We start from the raw sequence: 21025 nt of genomic DNA on the forward strand, positions 1-21025 counted from the left end.
CCGAGCCGGCCCGGGAGAAGCACTAGGGTGTGTGCTCCTGAGAACGTAAAAAGTGTTGGCCAGAGTTCTTGGCAGACAAATCGGTTCACTCCTGCACGACTCGGCTTGCTGAGCCCGGCTGGTCCTCAGAACGCCAGCCAAAGGACATCTAAATATATGTATTCACCTCAGAGAGGTACGATTCCGGGCTGTCTTTCCCCCGCCCCTCCCCCCTTAATTGTCAATAATCTAAATAGGATTATTATCCCCATGCTACAGATGAGACAAATTGAAATTAAGAGAAAAATTAAGTAATTTGCTTAAAGATACACAGCATGGGAAGGCAGAGCTGAAACGACCAAGGGCATTTACTTAACTACTCCCCTCTTAGTAAAACAGGTTTTATCCCCTACAGGTATTGGCAATTATCTGTACCTTTTGCAAAACAAAACAAAACAAAACAAAACCAACCTTGGATTTGTCACTTTCACTCCCAATGAATAAGATCAATACTAACTAAAGAAACTTGAAAGACTTCAAAAGTAATATAAAGAGAGGATTAATTTTGCTTTATTTCATAATCCCTTTTCTGCGCTGACCTTGGGTAAGAAGAGGGTGGCGTTTAGGAGTGCATACCCCTTCCCAAATGAGTGTACTGATTGCCTTCCATCAGAAATCAAGACCTTTGTTTTCACAACTTGCCCACTTACTACTATTAAATTTTCCCAGTCTGTTAAGCTGCCCAGGCTTCTGAGATAGGAAGTGATGCACCCCCAGGCTCCTGGCTCTAGATTTACTTCCACATTCTGTTCTTTCCCTGGAGCTCTCTGGGACATCACCTCTTAGCACAGGGAGACTGTTCATTCACACGTTCCCGGGATGGGCTAGAGTGCCCCAGACATGGAAAGGGTTTTTGTGCTTTGGACACTGGCTGAAACTTTCCTCCCTTTTCTGTTCTTTTGGATTGTTTGGATTGTTTTTAAATATTTCTGTAGATGGGAGGCGGGGCAGCCTGAGGAGTGAGAAGGTGGAGACATTATTTTTCTGAAGATGGGACACTGTTTATTCAAGAAGATATCGCCTGGCAAGCAACTGCTTCTTAAACTGAGTTCCCCAAATGATAGATAAGCTGACTCCATGCCAGGTGGGTTGGGAGTCAAGGTGGAGAGCGAGGGCATTTCTGCTACTAGTCATCCTGCCAGCCCTGTGCCGGCCATACAGACAGACTTCTTAACATGGCGTCGCAGGACAGCTGGTGATGGCCACGCTGGCTGTTTCAAGAGATGTGATCTCTATTTCCTTTGTTTCACCCCATTCACCAGTTTTCCAAGGCAGGTTTTTGGCGCTTTGTCTTACCTTCTAGATTTCCAGCAACTGAGGACAGAGAACAGGTCTTTGCCACCACTTGCTTTTCATGTTTTCTCTGAAGTGCCCTGCTCAGTACTTTGAATTTAGTGAGTTCACGATAAATACTCAAGGGAATGGATTTTTATCCCCTTGGATTTTATATCCACTAAGATGCACCTATTTATCCACAAACAACCTCTTTAATTTTTAAAGACTACTTTGTACTTTCATTCTTCTAGAAATTGGCAAGCAATTGCACGTTCATTCTAGCTCTCGCTCTCTCTCAAACTATTAGAGATTTTAGATGTATAATAGTGGTGACTTCATCTTTCCAGACTGAAATGCTCCATATTTGTTTTTAATGTCTTGGATAATTTTTCTAAGCTGTTTGTATAGTGAAGTCAGGTTATCACTAGGGAAAGGGATGGGTTGGTTGCCAAGAGACTTGTAAGATGGCATGAGCCTTGGTAAAACTGGTTCCAAATCTGGCCCTCGCACTTGCAGGGCTAGACTCCAGAAATCCATTCTTTCCAGTGCTCCAGAGCTTATAGGATACAAGGAAGCTGATTTCACCCTGATAAACACACAAGTCTACTCACTAAAATACCAGTTAATTTTTAGCAGATTGGATATTTGCATAGCCTGCTCCAGGCATGTTCTTATACTCAAACTGCATGGGACAGATAATATGAGGGATTCAAAGATGGAGGTCTGATTCGTCTGCCTCCCAGTAGGACTCGCCACTTCCATCAGCTCCTCCACTGGCAGTGCTCGCCTGGCATGCTAGCTCCTGACTGTGGGCACTGCCTTTTCCAGGCTCCCATGGCTCACCAGTGTCCACCCAAGACTAACAGACTGCCTCTCTAGGTAGGTAATACCTTTATGTGGCTGTCAAGGAGTTTACTGTCCTGTCAGTCTTTCAGTCTCCTTAAGGTGACTTAGCAGACCTTTGGTTGAGACCAATCTCAATTACTCCTTTAACTCTGAAGGCATTCTTATTTCAAATTCACTTACAGTGGTTGCTCCATATGTTAACTCTATAGTGTTAGATAGGTAGTATTGAACTCCACAAACAGAAACCGTGGAGTCAGATGCCCATGTTTGAATCCTGGCACCAATACTTACTGTGTGACCTTAAGTAAATTATCTAATCCTCTATGCCTCAATTTCCTCATCTGTAAAATGGGTATTATAACACTACTAAAGGCCCAGTGCACTAATTCGTGCATGGGTGGGGTCCAGCTGGTCCACCCCGATGGGGGCAGGGGGCCATCAGGAGTGGGGGCAGGATGGCCAAGGGGAGGGGCCGTGGGCGGTTGACCAGCTGGCCCTTGCCCCCTGGTCAAACTCCCGGTCAAGGGGACAATTTGCATATTAGCCTTTTATTATATAGGATATCTCTTAAAGAGGTTGTGAGGAACAGTGCCTGCTATATACAGTAGGAGTTATATACAGTCATATGCCACATAATGATGTTTTAGTATACCGCATAGACAATGGTGATCCCATAAGATTGTAATGGAGATGAAAAAGTCCTATTGCCTAGTGATATCGTAGCCATTGTAACTCATAGTGCAATGCATCACGCAGATTGCAATTGCCTACAGTATGCAGCACAGTAACATGCTGTACAGGTTTATAGCCCAGGAGTTGTAGGGGCACAGAATTTGTCACCCCCAAACATGTCTATTTGGCATAGGATTATTTTAGGTTGGTTAATTTAAGAAAGAGTAGACAGAGAACTCATGGACATGGACAACAGTGTGGTGATTTCAGTGGGGAGGGGTTGGGTGGAGGCGGAAGAGGGCATGGAGGGGATAAATAGTGATAGAAAAATATACTAAAAAGACAAATATATATTTCAAAGCAAAAACAGAAAGATGGACGAAGAAAGAAATAAAAGAAAGAAAATAGGAGAGGTCTGAAAACCAAATAAGTTACCTTTCTAAAATCTGCTTTTGTAAAGGTGTCTCCCTCACTAGACCAGGAAGAGGGGAGTGACCTTATCTCTAGAAATTCTCATCAGTGCATCAGGCAACAACTTAAATCTGCATAACAACCTTGTTACACTGTGCTTTCCCTAGTAACTTTCCTTAATGGAATCCCCCACTCCAACATTATCTTTTGTCCTCAGCTGAAGATGATAGTTAAGGTCGTTGCTTTAGCCATTTTTGTGAATTACTCTGTTTTTCTGGGTCTCTCTCATATATGTAGGAGGTTTACATGTTATTAGATTTTTGTTTTTCTCTTTCTAATCTGGCATAAGGATTATTTCCTGGATGGCTCAGTCAAGAACCCAGAAGAGAGAAAATTATTTTTCTTCTCTACAGAGCCCAGGTGTGTAGTAAGGTCTCAGGGGAGATTCTCAGTAGAATATTCATCAGCTTTCCAGGTGTGGCCTTTCAGGGTGGTGCTCTCTACTGATTGATGGGCACTTGGGTAGGGGGTCATTATTCATTGCATCTGGTCCTGATGTTAGCCAAGCCGTGACTTCGTCTGGTTTTGCTGCTTTTCTGGGCCAGGAGCTGAAACACAACTGAGGCCTAGATATCATCTCTAGTTTAACAAAAACACTGTCTCTTTGGTCAACAGACCGAAGCTTTGTTTCTAATATTGTTTGATGCTGATCAGAACCTCATTGTCCTAAGGGTTTAATGCCTAAGGGAGTGGTCGTACAGCGGAGTAGGAGGCCGGTGGGTCAGGGTGTGGGATGGGAATCAGCTATCTGTCTCAGTTTCCCCATTCTACTGACCAAGGAATTTTCCTACTTTTTACTATTCTGCCTCATTTGTACTACTGAAAAAATAGGAATTTACTTAATGTGGTAAAAAAAAGTGAAACTAATAGAGGTAGTGAAATTATGTGGAAACTTTAGTCTAAAACTTGAAACTGTGTCAGAACAAACCACAGGTATGTTATAATCTTCCAATAGAAAGTTGTGAAAGTCTCTTGTTTGAAAGGCACAACTTGGCCCTAACCGGTTTGGCTCAGTGGATAGAGCGTTGTCCTGTGGACTGAAGAGTCCCAGGTTCGATTCCAGTCAAGGGCATGTACCTTGGTTGCAGGCACATCCCCAGTAGGGGGTGTGCAGGAGGCAGCTGATCAATGTTTCTCTCTCATCGATGTTTCTAACTCTCTATCCCTCTCCCTTCCTCTCTATAAAAAATCAATAAAATATATTTTTTTTTAAAAAAGAAAGGCACAGCTTGCTCTGAAATTTGTCATCCTTGCAAGGGCAATCACAATACCAATGTAAAGTAGTATCAAGTTATGCAAATCAGCATTTGCAAACCTAAGATACCAAAATTCTAATTCACAATTAGAGATCAAGATTTAGCCCTAACTGGTTTGGCTCAGTGGATAGAGCTTCAGCCTGTGGACTGAAGGGTTCCAGGTTCCATTCCAGTCAAGGGCATATGCCCAGGTTGCGGGCTCAATCCCCAGTTGGGGGCGTGCAGGAGGCAGCCAATCAATGATTCTCTCTCATCATTGATGTTTCTATCTCTCTCTCCCTCTCCCTTCCTCTCTGAAATCAATAAAAATATAATTTTAATAATAATAAGTAAATAAATAACTATAATGGCTTAAAAGTTAATAAAGGATTTAAGAAAATTAAAAAAAATAGCATGGTACTCGAAAAACCAGAAAGAGATGATACATGGAGAAAACATTGAGGAATGGAGGACATCAATTAAGGGTGAGTCAAGAAACTCAGATTTTGGCTTAGTTCTCAAAGCATCTGCTAAATTAGTCAGCTTGTTAGCAGTAAATTTTTATCGTTGAATTCTCATGAGGACTGGGTAAGGGTTTTTTCATGCATGGGGACACACTAGTGTCAAAAAACCCCCACAGATTTGCACAAGTTTATTACTTGTGGTCAGGAAATAGGAAATTAGGTAGTACCAGTAACAATGAAACCATGGCCCTTGAGTGCTTTGATTGAGAGCAAGCCAAGTGTATAACAAAAGGAGTCGCTGGAATGGAAGGTCAAAGGAAAGGAAGGCCAGGATGCTGGATGAAAAATGCCAATATTTTGGAGAAGGGGCTAAAGCTAAAACCATGCTATGTGGACAGAGCTGAAAGAGAAGAAACTGACACATCTTACCTTCCTTTTTTTACAGTTCCTGTTTATGACCGCACCCCTGCTGCCTCGAATTGTGGCTGCTTTTTATTTAGTCAGCCATGCTTTCTCATTTCCCTACCAGACTCCCTGGAGGTGAGGTGCAAGAGAATGTGTGAGAAAGGCTGAAAAAGGGCTGAGGCTATGGCCTTTGTGGCCCAAAATCAATTTGGAAAGCATATTTATTTATTGTACTTGGGAGGAGAAGGGAAGTTTCTATGGATATTGCCCACAATTGTCAAGTTATGGCCAATTTATGGCTTTGTTAACAATTAGAGGCCTGATGCATAAATTCGTGCACCAGTGGGGTCCCTCAGCCTGGCCTGCGGGATTGGGTAAAAACCAGCTCTCCAACATCCACCGAGGGGACCTGGATTGTGAGAGGGTGCAGGCCAAACCGAGGGACTCCACCAGTGCATGATCAGGGCCGGGGAGGGAGGTGGGAAGTTGGCCAGCTAGCTGGGGAGGGACTGCAGGAGAGCTCCAGGGCGTGTCCTGCCCATCTTGTTCAGTCCCGATCGGCCAGACCCCAGCAGCAAGCTAACCTACCAGTCAGAGCATCTGCCCCCTGGTGATCAGTGCATGTCATAGTGAGTGGTTGAGCGGCCTTAACGTATTAGCATATTTACGCTTTGATTGGTTGAACGGCTGACGGGTTGACTGGACACTTAGCATATTAGGCTTTTATTATATAGGATTAGACTATTTGTTTGGCACTGGGAGTCTGTTGACAAAGTAGTCTGCACCTACCTCTGATAGTCAATGTCATTACCTCCCCTTAACCATTTTTAAAGGAAGTCCACCATTGTGGTCATGATGCTCTAGGATTAAGATTGTACTTTCAGTGCTTATTAGATAGATAACGTTACAGCAAAAAGCAAAATGTTGAGTCAGTTTTGAATGTTGACAACAGATAACATTACATATATATAAAATCTGAGCTAGAATTTCAAGTATCTTAACCACTAAAAACTTAGTATGTCCAAAACTATACCTATATTTCTTCCTAGTCTTTTTGCCCATCTCCCTTTCTCAATGAATCATACAACATTCATCCACTGATTCTCAACCTACAACCTGAGTCATTCTGACCTCCTCCCATCTCTTGGGTAGCCTGAATATAAAGTTTGTCTTTAACCAGAGCAGCTATGCAATGGTTTCTTAGGCAGAGAAATTAATGCATTATATACCATTTCTTTTTTCTGTATGTTTTTTTTTTCTCTCTCTACCTAAGTCTCTCTTCCTTTCACAAATATTTATTGAGTATCTGCTATGGGCCAAGCACTATTCCTAATGCTGAGGAAACAATTTTGGGCCTCAGGAGTTCATAGGCTAGGAGCAGGGGCAGACATGTAAGCTACAGTATAAAGGGATAAGACCTAAGCTGTATACACAAGGTACATTGAGTTTGTAGAGCAAGTCAGCCCCTTCAGAGTGGGTGCTGTTTTCTGAGTCTTAAGTCGCAATTTTGAGATTGCTGGGTGGTTAACAAGACAGAAACTCTCAGGCAAAGGAAACAGCATATGCAAAGTCAGAGGTGTTGGAACAGCTCCTGGCAGGTTGGAGCGTTGTATGTAATGGTTTCCAGATCACAAAATGCCTGGGGTGGTGGATGAAGCTGGATAGGTAGGCAGAATCCAGATCATGAAGGCAGATAGTATGAGCTGAAGAATTTTATTTCTAGGAAATAAAAGCCATTGAAGATTTTGGGTAGTCAAGTAAACAAATCAATCTTGTGTTTAGGAAAGGTCACTCTGGCAGAGGAGAAGTTAAGGCTAGTTGTGATATCTAAAGTAGCACAGAAATGTAGAGCTGAAGAATGGAGGGTGAGATGTTTAGGAGGTTTTAATTAAACATGAGGAGAGAGAGAGAGAGAGAGAGAGAGAGAGAGAGAGAGGAGGCGGCCTGCATGGACTGGGGTTTCAGGCTGAGAAATCATGGAGACAGCAGAAGATGGAGGATGAGTTGGGAGAAAATATGAGTTTCATTTTGAATAATGTAATTTCCTAATGCTTATAGAATCATCCAGACGGTGTTATCAAGTGTGCTGTTAGGTCTACAAGACAGTCAGAGGAGGAGGAGATTCAGAAGAGTGTTGTCCCAGATGCATGGGAGGAGTTTTAAGAATGAGTGGTCACCACGGTCAAACACTTTCAGGCATTTGTGTGATGTTGCGAGTCAAGGCTTTCATTTGTGACCCAGCCAGTGGCATGGTGGGGGTGGGTGCCAGCCTGCCACAGGCCCAAGTGAAGAAAATGAGAAGTGAAGTGGATGGGACCTGGAAGTGAGCCTGTCGTTGTCATAACTCTTTCACCAGCACCTAGCAGAGTCCCCAACACAGAATGCTCTATAAAAATTGTAGTAGTTTTATAAAGGGAGAGATTCTAGCAGTAGCCAAAGCTGCTCACAGGATCTCTACAGAGAGCTTCTGTGGTTGGTTTGCTTTGATCTAAGACAGTGGAACACGTTAATTTACTAATAGGGAGGAGCTGCTGCAAAGAGAGAACTTCAGGAAGATTTAGGATGGAACAAAGTTCCTAAGTGAGAGGGGTGGGATCCAGAGCATGCCTAGGGAGAGAGATTGAAGTGAAGAAGAAGAGAGACATGAATATAGGATTTGTGAGGATGAATTCACAAAATTATCAAGAACTTGAGGGGGTCACAGGTGATAACTTTTATTTTTTCTGCAAAATAGGAGTCTAATGTCATGTGTAATAATTCAGCAGGAGAAATAGAATAAGGAGCCAGAGAATATGAGTGCTTTGGCCCAACTGCAGAGGGGAATTGGAAGGCCTTGCTGAGCAGAGACATGAACCCTATCCTTGGCCCAATGAAGAGGTGGGCAAGGGTTCCAGCTCTGGCATTGACCAGAATCCCATCTCTAAGGATGGAGCTCTTAGACACACCTCTATGATGTTCAAACCATGCCCCTACCTTTAGCTTATACTTTCTGCTATGGCAGCGGGTCTCAACCTGTGGGTCGTGACCACTTTGGCGGTCGAACGACCCTTTCACAGGGGTCACCTAAGACCATCCTGCATATAAGATATTTACATTACGATTCATAACAGCAGCAACATTACAGTTATGAAGTAGCAATGAAAATAATTTTATGGTTGGGTCACAACATGAGGAACTGTATTTAAAGGGCCAGAAGGTTGAGAACCACTGTGCTATGGGCTCATCCCCCTTGATCAAGGCTCTGGTTTTTTCTCCCATTGGCAAGGAAGACAAGCTATAATGGCAGATTTCCCAATTTTGATGAAATGGAATTCTTTAGAAAGCCAAAGTGTTGGAATTGTCGGTTACATAGAAAAAAATAATGCATCAGTAAGTCAGTTGAATGGCATCCTATCATTATTCCCTTTTCTGTTTTTTCAAGGAGTCGACTATGCAACTGCGTACTGGATGCCTACTGAAAAGTCAGTGGAGATCAGAGATGTACTGGACAAGAATGGAGATGCCTATGGCTTTTATAATAACTCTGTGAACACCACAGGCTGGGGCATCCTAGAGATCAGAGCAGGGTATGGTTCGCAGTCCCTGAGCAACGAGGTCATCATGTTTGTGGCCGGCTTTTTGGAGGGTTACCTCACTGCCTCGTAAGTACCACAGTCCTGGTGGAGAACTATCAGGCCACCTCTGTCTCTGGCTTTGTCCAACAGTGTAGCCTTTGCTTCCTGGCATTTGCACATTAGTAGCTGAGGTCCTTCTCATGTGATGGAGACATTATCAGAATTACATTTGTACCTATAATCAGTACCTGCCGATAAGGATCAAAGCCCCCAATTATGGCACTAGTCAAACCTCATAGCTCTTACCTTTTTAAACCTTTCCTTCTCCTAAAAATATATTAAGAGACAGCTAAGCCATCTCATCTTACTAGTTATTTATTGTCCGGTAGAAAGCAAGAGGTGGAGAGAATCTTCGAGAATCACAAAACAGAGAAGGTTAATTATAAATAAAATGTAACAGCATTTGCCCTGGCTGGGTAGCTCAGCTGGTCAGAGCATCATCCCGGTACACCAAGGTTGTGGGTTCGATCCCCAATCAGGGCACATACCTGGTACAAGAATCAACCAATGGCCTGGCCTGCGTGACTCAGTGGTTGAACATCAACTTATGAACCAGAAAGTCATGGGTTTGATTCTCGGTCAAGGCACATGCCTGGGTTGCAGGCTCCATCCCCAATAGGGGACATGCAGGAGGCAGCCTATCAATGATTCTTTCTTATCGTTGATGTTTCTCTCTCTCCCTCTCCCTTCTTCTCTGAAATCAATAAAAATATATATATTTTAAAAATCAGCCAATGAATGCATAAAAAGTGAAACAACAAATCAATGTTTCTCTCTCTCTTGCTCCCTCTCTCTCTCAAATCAGTAAATAAAAAATTAAAAGTTATAAGAGCATTTATTTTCAACAGTTTTAGAATAATACTTTCAAGTATGTTGAGATTTTAAATTGAAATTTTAATGTCTAACATACTAGTAAATGTTTCTTCCAGTCCTATTGTTACTTGATCCTTGTGTCCTTCGTCTTATAAAAGCAACAAAAATGTAGTTAATGATAATATAATCGGAACCTGTCCTTTTTAGAGCTCTTTAAGCAAAAGAAAGTTGTAACTGATTTAATCAAGCTTTATTCGTTCTTTGATATAAAGAGTCTTGATGAGTTGGCTTTCTTTTTCATTCTCTGTGACCTAGATTGTTGAGTGCAGCTTAACCGAACCTTATTTTGCACTGTTACCGCCTTAGTCATAGTAAGTGCAATGACGATCCTAATCTGTTTCTGCATTCTAGAGATTATATCAAATGTCGAATGACTAGTTATTGGGTTCTGGCTGCGCTTTTATAATTTAAAGTAGAAATTCCTGTCTTCATTTTTATACCAAATTTTTGTTACCCTACCATTGGAGTCCCCTTCATATAGTATACTACTCAGAGATATATAAAACTTTATAAACTGTGTAAGATTTTTAAAACATGTTTAAGACTGTGGCACATGTATGAATATGAACTTTTCACACTTCACTTCAAATCTTTAGTCACATGTGTATCCACTCATTTGATTGCATTATTTAAATTGAGTTGCAAATTTGGAGAAATAATTTGGACTGAAGTTGTGTGAATATAAATATATTAGATGAACTCATGAGTAATAGACATAATGGGTTGGTAAGGAAACGATTTTTCTTTATTCGATTTGAAGGCAGCAGCTCTGATCTCGGAGTCTGTAGTGAGGATAAGCATGTCTGCCTTGGGTATTGGGGTCCCTACTAGAGAGCTCAGGGGTGTGACCGAGAAGGTTCCGACAAAGGTGGCACTTCTGATGCTCTTACATCTCAGGGAAAACATGTTTTAACATTTCACTTTTGGGGGTGACCTTATCATTTCACCCTTATTCTTACTATAAACCGTTGATTTATCCTTAATCACCTTTATCCATTTGCCAGGAACATCCATAGGAAAAGAAGCCATTTTATGAATAACTTTTTGAATACTTCTATTTTAGAGTAAAAGTTACTTACATTTTATTTCTTAAAAAAACCACTTAGCTACTATCCAGTAACTGTTTTTATTGTCTGCTTTGCCTTTTGCCATGTCTTTTCCAAAACAGTTCCACATGTATAAGCCAGTCTTTTAAGATGAAAACAAATAAACAGCTCCCTGCATGCTGCGATCCATTTTGTCGACCTGGCAACAGAGTCAGCCTCCCTTCCCACCAGTAGCAGCAGCCCGTGGGGGTGTGATCAGGAGTGAGGGAGAGACCAGCCTAGCAATCTCAGTCACTGCTGCTCCTTAAGGAAGAGTTGGGAAACTCTTGGCAGCATTTCTGCTGCACAGAACAACCTGAAAAGAGTGCTTTAATCCTAAACCATCGGAGCCCGAGAGGAAGGCACCCAGTGGGACAGAGCAGTCAAAGAAGGCTTTGTGGGAGGAGTGAGTTGTAGGTCTGGTGCTTGATAGATGAGAACCATTTGGCTTGGTTGGGAAGAAAGAAGAAATCATCTGGGCAGAAAGGAACAGAACAGAGTACTGAAAAGGGCACTGAGTCTGAAATGCATACATTGCATTTGCAATGGGCGAGAAGTAGAGGCTCCAATTGAGCCAGCAGAGGGCAACAGGGTTAAAAGGCAAGTGGGGGCCTTACTGTGGAAGGCTTGGATGGAAGCCCATTGGAAGGTCATTGACCACTATTTCAAGCTTAGAGAGCTCAGAGGTTCCTTGAATATGAAAGATGACCTCTCTATTCATCTTCATATTGTATTTATGACTGGTAATTCTCCCTGCCTGTTCAAGGATGGGTTTCTTGTAAGTGTGGTACCAAGAGTCGGAGGGATTACTGCTCTGTAAAGACTCTGATGTAGCTCATTGAACAGGAGATGCTGGTGAGCAGGAAGATGAATGATAAAGAACCGAAGGGGCTGGGAGGGAGAGAGAAGTCAGTATTTGCATATTTGAAGAAGGAGGTGGAAAAAGAGAAAAAGAAAGTAGAGGAAGACAGAAAGAAGGAAGGAAAAAGGGAGGGAGGGAGGGAGGGAGGGAGGGAGGGAGATGCTGAAGGGTTCATGGGATTGTGACTCCAAGGCCCAGGGTACCAGCAAGGACTTCCTGCAGCCAGCACCCCAGCTGCACAGCCCATGGTGGGGACTGAGCAGGGAGAGGCACTGTGGCTTCCTCTGAGCAAAGGTCCCCGGCATTCTCTGAAGCAAAGCAGAAGAACTTCAATGTCAACCGTCTGGAAGCTGTTGACACAGAACCAATAGTAGAGACAGAATACAAGTCTCAGGCTAGGCTTTCTGTTTGTTTGCTGACCTGTTTTTCAGGGTGGCTTTAGTGTATTTTAGTAGCATTTCCAGTTTGGTCCTGGGAAAGTGTCAGTGTAGGTTCCACTTACTCCACCGCCATTTTTAATCTCATCCAAATTCAGGACTTTTAAAGTCTTTATATCAGTTGAAGTCTATGGATGCTGCATTACTGTAGCTTCCTGGTCGGTCTTGCCTTCCTCTCTGCTCCCACACTTTTCAGTCTTTTTTAACAATACAGCTTAAAGATGAGCAGAGACATTACCAAGCTGGATATGCCTGTTTGCTGGCGTGTTTTCCGCTACACATGGGCAGTTGTCTGCAAAGTAATAGCACCTTCATATACAAGTATCATTTTATCAACTTAAACCATATAATATACTGCTGGGGACTGTTACTTGTGGTGCTTTGCCAGGTATGCTGGACTCTACATACCAAGACACAGCCTTGGAGCAAGGACTTCTGAGCCTGAACTGGGGGATGGGGTAGGAGGGGGATTGTGCCAGAGGCCAAAAAGAAGAGCCATCTTTTCTCGTTTCCCTCTCAACTTGGAAAGCTGCTCAGGCCGCAGAGTGGAGTGTAGGGCTGCCTCTTTTCCCCACGTGGCCACATTTAAGATGGGGTGCTGTTCCTTAGATTCTTCTGATTCTTGGCAGGAGGAGGTATATGAGAAGATGGATATTGTGGGGTGAACAGTTGAGCTATTCAGATAAAGAGAGTGGTCTACCCATCCCCAAAGATATAATTTGCTCTTCTCAACCTATGACATACTTGAGAGACCAAACGAAAGCACACAAAGAAGTATTCTCACATCCTCCATCATTTCCTTTGAAGTGTTCAGTAATTTGTTGACTCCTTGAACTTTTACAACCCTTCCAGATAACAGTTTGGTCCTGGGCCCAGCCTTCTGTATTTTTCGTGCAGCTCAAGGCCATATACCTGTGTGCTCTTGTGAGTTCTCCCATCCTACGCAACAGCAGCAGATTTGGCTGGACCACAGTAGGCACTAGATATTTTTTGAGGCTTCTATCACTGTCTTGCCCCTCGTGCTCTCTTCTTTTCTCCCTCTTCTTCCACTGTCCCCACCCTGACCCATCTCCTGAGGAGTCACACCCTGCAAACATTCATTCCAGATGGGCTCCTGGGCTGTGCTGTGGAGCCCCTTCCGCCTCTCACACAACCCCTTCCTAGCAACTCTTCCAACCATGATTCCTGAGAGCCAGATGCTACCTCTCCCATCTCCACCGATTGAAACATTGCTCAACCTCCTAGATCCATCTCAGATGCTATCTTCCTGACGAAGCTTTTTCTGATTCCATCCCCACTGGATCAGAGCTCCATCTCTCCCCGCACCATCTGTTAGTGCCTTGAGGGCACGGTCCCTATCTTATTCCCCTTTGTATACCCCCAGACACCTGGCCCAGTGCTTCTGCCCCCAGCAGTTATTTAATTACACATTTATTAGGTTTAATTGAATCTGGTTGCTGTTCCAATTTTGTTGGAGATGAATCAGAAGTGTGAGCTACATATTTCCATGCATTGCAGTGTCTAGCAACCTTGACCAAACAGACGGAGCTTCTTTCTTTGTTTTTAACTCTGTGGGCTGGTTCCCTAAGAGTTCCGAATTCAGAATCTCTGATGTTTCATTCATGATGTAAAAGCCACTAAATAGTCATAGATTGGTTTTTAATAAAATGAGTCATGAAACCTTTCTGAAACCTTTCTGGGTGTAGGGACCTGGTCTGCTCTAGTTTTTAATGAAGTGGCTGATTCTTGTGCTGCTGAAGTGGCTGCTGAAATGACCTCTGGAATTGCCTAGGAAGCATGAGCCAATTCACTGCAACAAACACTTGTTACACTACCTGTACCAGGCTCTGGAGGTCGGGAAAAAGGTAGGGGGAGAGTTAGTTCCTAAGTATATTCTTCAAAGATGACTCCTTTTAAGTTTATATGTTGGCACAACAGTTGCTAAAACTATGAGTAAAAGAGGCTGTAAGCAAAACTATAGCACAAATAAAGTAGGCAATGGTGGAATCTTTTTTTATGTTTGGCCTACCACCGAGAAATAGCTCAAGAATCTCTTCCACAGCCCCATCTTGCCCCTTTCTATGTTAGAAACTGAATATGCTTCCAGGTCAAAGCTGTGGGCAAAGGAAAGGTAAGTAAGACACAGTCTCACCCTCAAAAATATCAATAGACCCACTAATTAGTAATTATCTGTAACATAACATGAACCACAAAATGATGATGATAATGATGATACCTAGCACTTATATAGCATTTAAAATATACCACACACTTTTCAAAGCATTTTACACATGTTTAATTATTTAATCCACAATAATGCTATGAAGTATTTATCATTATTATCTCCATATTTTGATATGAAAGTCACGGAGCTAGGGTTGGAAACTAGGCTATCTAGTTGCAGAGTTTATGCACATGCACACACACACACGCACACACACACACTCAAATGGATTAATCTCTATGGGGGTTACTAAAGAAGCACAATATAGTTTCTGACCCAGGAATTCAGAACAATTAGAAAACAGGAGATAGCAGATGACAAGTGAGTGCTAAGTAATGTGGTATTAACATAATGCAAAAAGATTCAGGAAAAGGTGGGGGAACCAGTGTCTTCATGATTCTCACGTAAGAATTTGTGTGAGAAATGTACAGGTGAGCAAAGTTTCATCCAACTTAGGAGGAAATTTACCGATTTTACACACCACAGGAGCCGAAACTAAATCTAACACCTCTATGACATAGATATTAGTGTTAGCACTGATTGATGAGAATTCATAATGTGGAGAATTTAGCAATCTTGCTGTGGTCACAGAGCCTAGAAGTAGTGGAGTCAAGCTTTAGTCAGAATTTAAAGCCTGTGTTTTCAGCCCAGCCAGTGTGGCTCAGTGGTTGGGCATCAACCTATGAACCAGGAGGTCACGGTTCAATTCGTGATTTCTGGTCAGGGCATATGCTGGGTTGTGGCTCAATCCCGTGTGGGGCATGCAGGAGGCAGCCAATCAATGATTCTCTCTTATCATTGATGTTTCTATTTTTCTTTCCCTCTCCCTCCCTCTCTGAAATCAATAAAAATATATTTTTTAAAAAAGTGTAGGATCCCAGGCTCAGGGATCAGAGAAGGTCCTCGCCCTGAGGCACCTGCAAGTGGATTGTATTCCTCGGGGCCCTGAATAGAGCAGCATCATTTGAGGCCTCCACTTCGAATCTCAGGGTAGAAGTTTCACTTCCCCTGCTCTGAAGGTCAGAATTGAATAAATCTAGTCTCTGCTAAAAAAAAAAAAAAGAAAAAAAGAAAAATTGTCAGTAGTTCTAGTCCCATATCGCCATCTGTCTTGTCTACTGTTATATGCTGACATTTTGGGTTGAATTCTTCTTTGTTGTGGGAGCTGTCCTGTGCATTGTAGGATGTTTACCCTCTAGATGCCAGTTGCACCTTATCCCTTAGTGCACTGGTCGGCAAACTCATTAGTCAACAGAGCCAAATATCAACAGTACTTCTTCAAAATAGACTCGCCCAGACCGAAAACTGACTTCTTCGCATGGGCCACGAAGTTTCAATCGCACTGTATGTGCGCACCCGCACGTGGTATTTTGTGGAAGAGCCACACCCAAGGGGCCAAAGAGCCAAGAGCCGCATGTGGCTCGCGAGCTGCAGTTTGCCGACCACTGCCCTAGTGCAACAACCAAAAATGTCTCCAGACATTACCAAATGCCTCCTGGAGGGAAAAATTACTCCAGTTGAGAAACACTGCCCTGTGTTGAAATAGACTGAAAAAATTGAGGGGATCAGAACTCTGGATGGAGCTAGGCAGGGAGACTCTGAGTAAAATGTATGAATTTTTTGCAGGGGTCCTCAAACTTTTTAAACAGGGGGCCAGTTCACTGTCCCTCAGACCGTTGGAGGGCCGGACTATAGTTTAAAAAAAAAAACTATGAACAAATTTCTATGCACACTGCACATATCTTATTTTGAAGTAAAAAAACAAAACGGGAACAAATACAATATTTGTATTTGCATGTGGCCCGCGGGCCGTAGTTTGAGGACCCCTGATTTTTTGTTTCCTTACCTGAGAGAGCATGGTAAGTCAGTAGCCCACAAATTATTTTTTCCAAGAAATATTATTTTGTTTTCACATAAATCATTTTAAAAGAGCCCATTCCTTCTGATACCTAGCAAAATGTTACCATAGTCATTCCATATAAACAAAATAATTTATCATTTCAGCTGAGTCAATTCAGAATTTCCTACTTTTTCTCAGAATGGAGTGGTCTTACTGAGGCTTCTTGGAGGGAGGGGGAGATGTTTAATCGGTGGGTGTCCTGTGTCTTTCTCTGGCATCCACCCAAGGGAAACAATCTCACTTAGTCTTTGGCTTCGATGTTTCCCTATCTGACATCTGATGAAGATTCCATGGTCTCCAGCTGCATAATCAGTGCCATTTGAGGTTGCAATATTCACCACAAGTATAAGTCCTCTGCCCAACCAGGTCCATTAGCTCCCAGTGTCCACTTATTTCACCCTAGGCCATATAAACACACACACACACACACACACACACACATCATTTGGCTATGCTCCAAAACTCATGGAGGTGTTTAGGGGTGCTATGTTTGGCTCATGAGCCCGACAGCCATCTCTACTTCCCCATGCAGTCTTGGAGTGGGATACTGTAGGCCTGTAGCCTCCCTAAGCAGCTACATCAAGTCATCAAATTCATTTGGAATTTCTGCATTTCATTCACCTGGAGTGTGAGACCAGGGCAGAGCAGTCCTTCCTTGTCACCCACACACCTGTCTAGCTTTCTTGCTATTCTCTCCTCCAGTTGTAGAGGTGGTAGACAGGGAAAAGTGACCAACTACTTGATCATAGATTAGATGTAGCAGTATAAAAGATACATAAACTAAAGTTCAATGTGATCATTCAACTTAAAAAAATATATTTACAAATAATTTGAAGGGAAAGCTCTCGTGAAGTAAAGTTTGCTGAGTTCAAGGACCATAAAATAAAAGAGTTCAAAGGATTTTAATATTGTTTACCTAACTGGCAATAAAACTATATTCTCACTCTATCAGTTTCAGTTCTGGAAACTATAGTAAGTACTTTCAGCGATAGGTTCTTGGAACTGCAATGAAATGAATTAGGAAACCAATTTTACCATAGGCTAATGGACATAAACAAAGTTAACTTCCTTATACTCCAGAGAGTATAAGGGGTTCACAATTTGACTGATTTTGCTCCAAACTTACAGCAAATAAGAGATAAAATATATAGAAAGAGAAATACAGCTAGATTAAGCATCTCTTGACCAAGAAGTAGAACAGAAAACAAAGTGACGAAGTATGGATCTGCTGGGCCTTGTTCTGAAGCAGGCAGAGGCAGCCACTGCTGCTGATGGGTGAAGGCCTCAGTGCTCTGAGTGAGTTGAGTCACAGCTAGGAAGCGGAAGTTTCCTTGCTACTTTTGACTGTTTATAAACTAGGCAGCCACAGAATAACCTATAGATGTGCATCCTAACCTACAGATTTACAAGAAACTATGAGCTTGGAGAAGGGGGTGGGGAAATCTAGAACCAAATCATCCATGTGCTGGTTCAATTACAGATACGGCTGCTGTATTCCATAGGAAAGAAGTTCCCAAAAGTCACTCGAAGATCTAGTTCTCAGGGAGTCAGAGAGAGGCACTAAGGGGGGGAGGGAGTCTCAAACAAATAAAAATGCCTGCACACCAAAGTTCCAAAATATACAAATTGAATACTAAGAAAACGTCAACAATAATATCATGAATACACTCCACATTAATTTCATAGAACATTTTAACAAAGACTTTAGGTCCCAAAGGATATTTTCAAACATATAAAGGGAAGTGTTTGACCACCCACAGACTTCCATTAAACAAAGAATAAAATTTTACTTTAAAAATTAAAAATTAGCCCTAACCTGTTTGGCTCAGTGGACTCAAGGGTCCCAAGTTCGATTCCGGTCAAGGGCATGTACCTTGGTTGCATCCCAGTAGGGAGTGTGCAGGAGGCAGCTGATCGATATTTCTCTCTCATCAATGTCTCTAACTCTCTATCCCTCTCCCTTCCTCTCTGTAAAAAACCAATAAAATATATTTTAAAAAAATAAAAATAAAAATCATTCTCCCCTTTAATAAATAAATAAATAAATAAATAAAAATTAAAAATTAGAGCCCCAACTGGGTGGCTCAGTTGGTTGGAGCACCCTCCAGTATACCAAAAAGATTGCGGGTTCGATTCCTGGACAGGGCACATAGGTTGTAGCTTCAATCCCTGGTTGGGGTGTGTATGGGAGGCAACCATGTTTCTCTCTTTCTCTTCCTCCCTCCCTCCCTCACTTTCTTTCACTCAAATCAATAAAAACATATCCTTGGGTGAGAAGTTTTAAAAAGTTAAAAATTAGAAAACAATTTAAATAGAAATATATTTTTTAACTAAAAGAAGCAAACCTAAATTTTTGAACAATAATATGATGGGGGATGTCAATAGGCAGTTAAAGCTTGCTAAAATATGCATTATGTTTGGAGGAGGAGAGAAATATGAAATTCACTTAGACTTTATAAGGAAATGAATAGTTAAAAATGGTTTTTAAAATTTCAATGACTACTGAAAGAATAGAAATACCTTTTATGGCTTCTAAATCAATAGAAGTTAAGAAAAAGATAATGAAAATATTATCTAAGCAAAGAAAATAAAAGGTGGGGGGGTAAACAAAAGGATGGTAAATGGAAAACAGAAAAGATTGTAGAAATAAATCCAAATATACAAAAATTACAGTAAATGTTAATGGATTATTTTCATCAATTAAAAAGTGTCTAATTGTAAGATGTTGTTAGGGGGACCAGCTTACAACTAGCAGATAAATAAATTCTGGAGATCTAATGCACAGCATAGCGATTATAGTCAACAACACTGTATTATAAACATCAAAGTTGCTAAAAGTCTATATTTTAATTGTTCTCACTACAAAAAAAGAAGTGTTAATTATGTGACCTGATAGAGGTGTTGGCTAACACCACAGTGGTAATCATATTATAATATACTAGAGGCCTGGTGCACGAAAATTTGTGCACTGGGGGAGGGGGGTCCCTCAGCCCAGCCTGCCCCCTCTCACAGTTCGGGAGCCCTCAGGGGATGTCCTACTGACGGCTTAGGCCCAGTCCTGGCAGGGAGTGGGCCTACGCTGCAGTCTGGCCTCCCTATGCAGGAGGTGACCGGCCGATCAGGAGAAGGCAACGCCCCCATCACACCACTGCTACTGCCACTGCCGGCCACAGCGGCTGCCTGAGCCTCAGCCTGGCCCTCCCAGCAGCAGCCACTGCGACTTTGTTTGGAAGTCAGGAAGACATCTGGTCTAATTAGCATATTACCCTTTTATTAGTATAGATAAGTGGATCGAATCAACATGTTGTATACCTTAAACTTATAAAATGTTACATGTCAATTGTATCTCAATAAAAATGTTTAAGCATATGAGACATTTAACTTTTTAAAGTAATTTTTAAAATAAGGAATACCAAATACCCAATAATCCTGTGGTGAATGGAAATTAAAACAACAAGAAACCATTTAAAACCCACTAAATTGTTGAAAATGAGATCTGACCATATCAAATGTTGGTGAGGCTGTGGAGCAAGGGGAAGTCTAATATGTAGCTGGTGGGAATGTCAATTGGTACAGTCACTGTGGGGAACAACTTGGCAATATCTAGTCACTGTAGATACTTAGAATATTTGCCCCAGCAATTCTACTTTTATATATTATACATAGCCTAGAAGAACATCCAAGTGTGTAAAAAGAGACATTTTACAGCAATATTTGATGATACATTATGATAGTGAAAAATTAAAAACCAGTTAAATGTCCGTCAGGGGTATGTATACAGGAATTGTTATAGTAGTCATACCATGGGATACTACCAGCAGATGAAAAGAATAAATTTAAGCTGCAGATGACAACATAGCTATTTCTTTAAAAATGCAATATTGAGAGAAATAAGTTAAAGTGATAGACAATATGATCTTATTTATACTTTGTTCTGAACCATGATAAATAATACTATACATTGTTTTGGATACATCTATATGTAGTGATGGTATAAAAACATGATGGTATAATAAATCACTGATTCAGGATTGTAGTCACCTCCAGGGAGAAGGGAGAGTAATTAGCGTCAGGAAGGTGTGCACAGTGACTTTAAGTCTATCTAAAGTTTATTTCTATTTAAAAGTATATGCAGCAATAAATTTAATAAAAAATAAATGCAAATAAAAAGTAAATTATATAATGAAAAATATAGATGCAGTAAATATGGCAAAATAGAGTGATTTAATAAAGTTATATAATGGATACTTGAGTGTTATATTCTATGTTTTTCTATATGTTGGCAATATTTCCCAATTTTGAACTGTGTGTTTGATTTATTAAAAAAAATATTAGAGGTTTGCAATAAGGGACATCCTAGTTAGCTAAAAGGTTGTGTCATTGATTATGATGGAGAAACCCAAGAAGAAAAATAGGAATGTAACCATTTTGATCTTTCATTTCAGGCACATATATGACCACTTCATAAACCTCTACCCACAGCTGATTAAGAAACCTCCCATCGTGGATAAAGTGCAGGAGTTCATGAAGTATGTATAACAGCTTTTCTCTCCTCCTTGTTATGAGGCTGCAAGATGTGGCTGTGTCATTTCAAACAGTGATTTTTCCTTCGCCAGTTTCTTT

General features: G+C 41.6%; 1 protein-coding gene across 2 annotated transcripts in view; it reads left to right on the forward strand.

Annotated features, from left to right (window-relative positions):
* The first annotated feature begins 141 nt into the window (after positions 1–141).
* The window catches only part of PLBD1 (phospholipase B domain containing 1), a 46942-nt gene continuing 26058 nt past the window's right edge, over positions 142–21025 (forward strand). Inside the window, exons 1-3 of one of the 2 annotated variants that reach the window (XM_014540191.1) lie at positions 142–175; positions 8829–9048; positions 20848–20931. In XM_014540191.1, coding sequence (XP_014395677.1) covers positions 157–175; positions 8829–9048; positions 20848–20931 — 323 coding nt within the window. In that variant the 5' untranslated portion in view covers positions 142–156. Of the gene's footprint in view, positions 176–5493; positions 5543–8828; positions 9049–20847; positions 20932–21025 lie in introns of those variants that run through there. The other variant, XM_005866795.2, reaches the window with a different exon arrangement.

This window comes from Myotis brandtii, unplaced genomic scaffold (genome assembly GCF_000412655.1).
Source record: "Myotis brandtii unplaced genomic scaffold, ASM41265v1 scaffold237, whole genome shotgun sequence".
Taxonomy (NCBI): domain Eukaryota; kingdom Metazoa; phylum Chordata; class Mammalia; order Chiroptera; family Vespertilionidae; genus Myotis; species Myotis brandtii.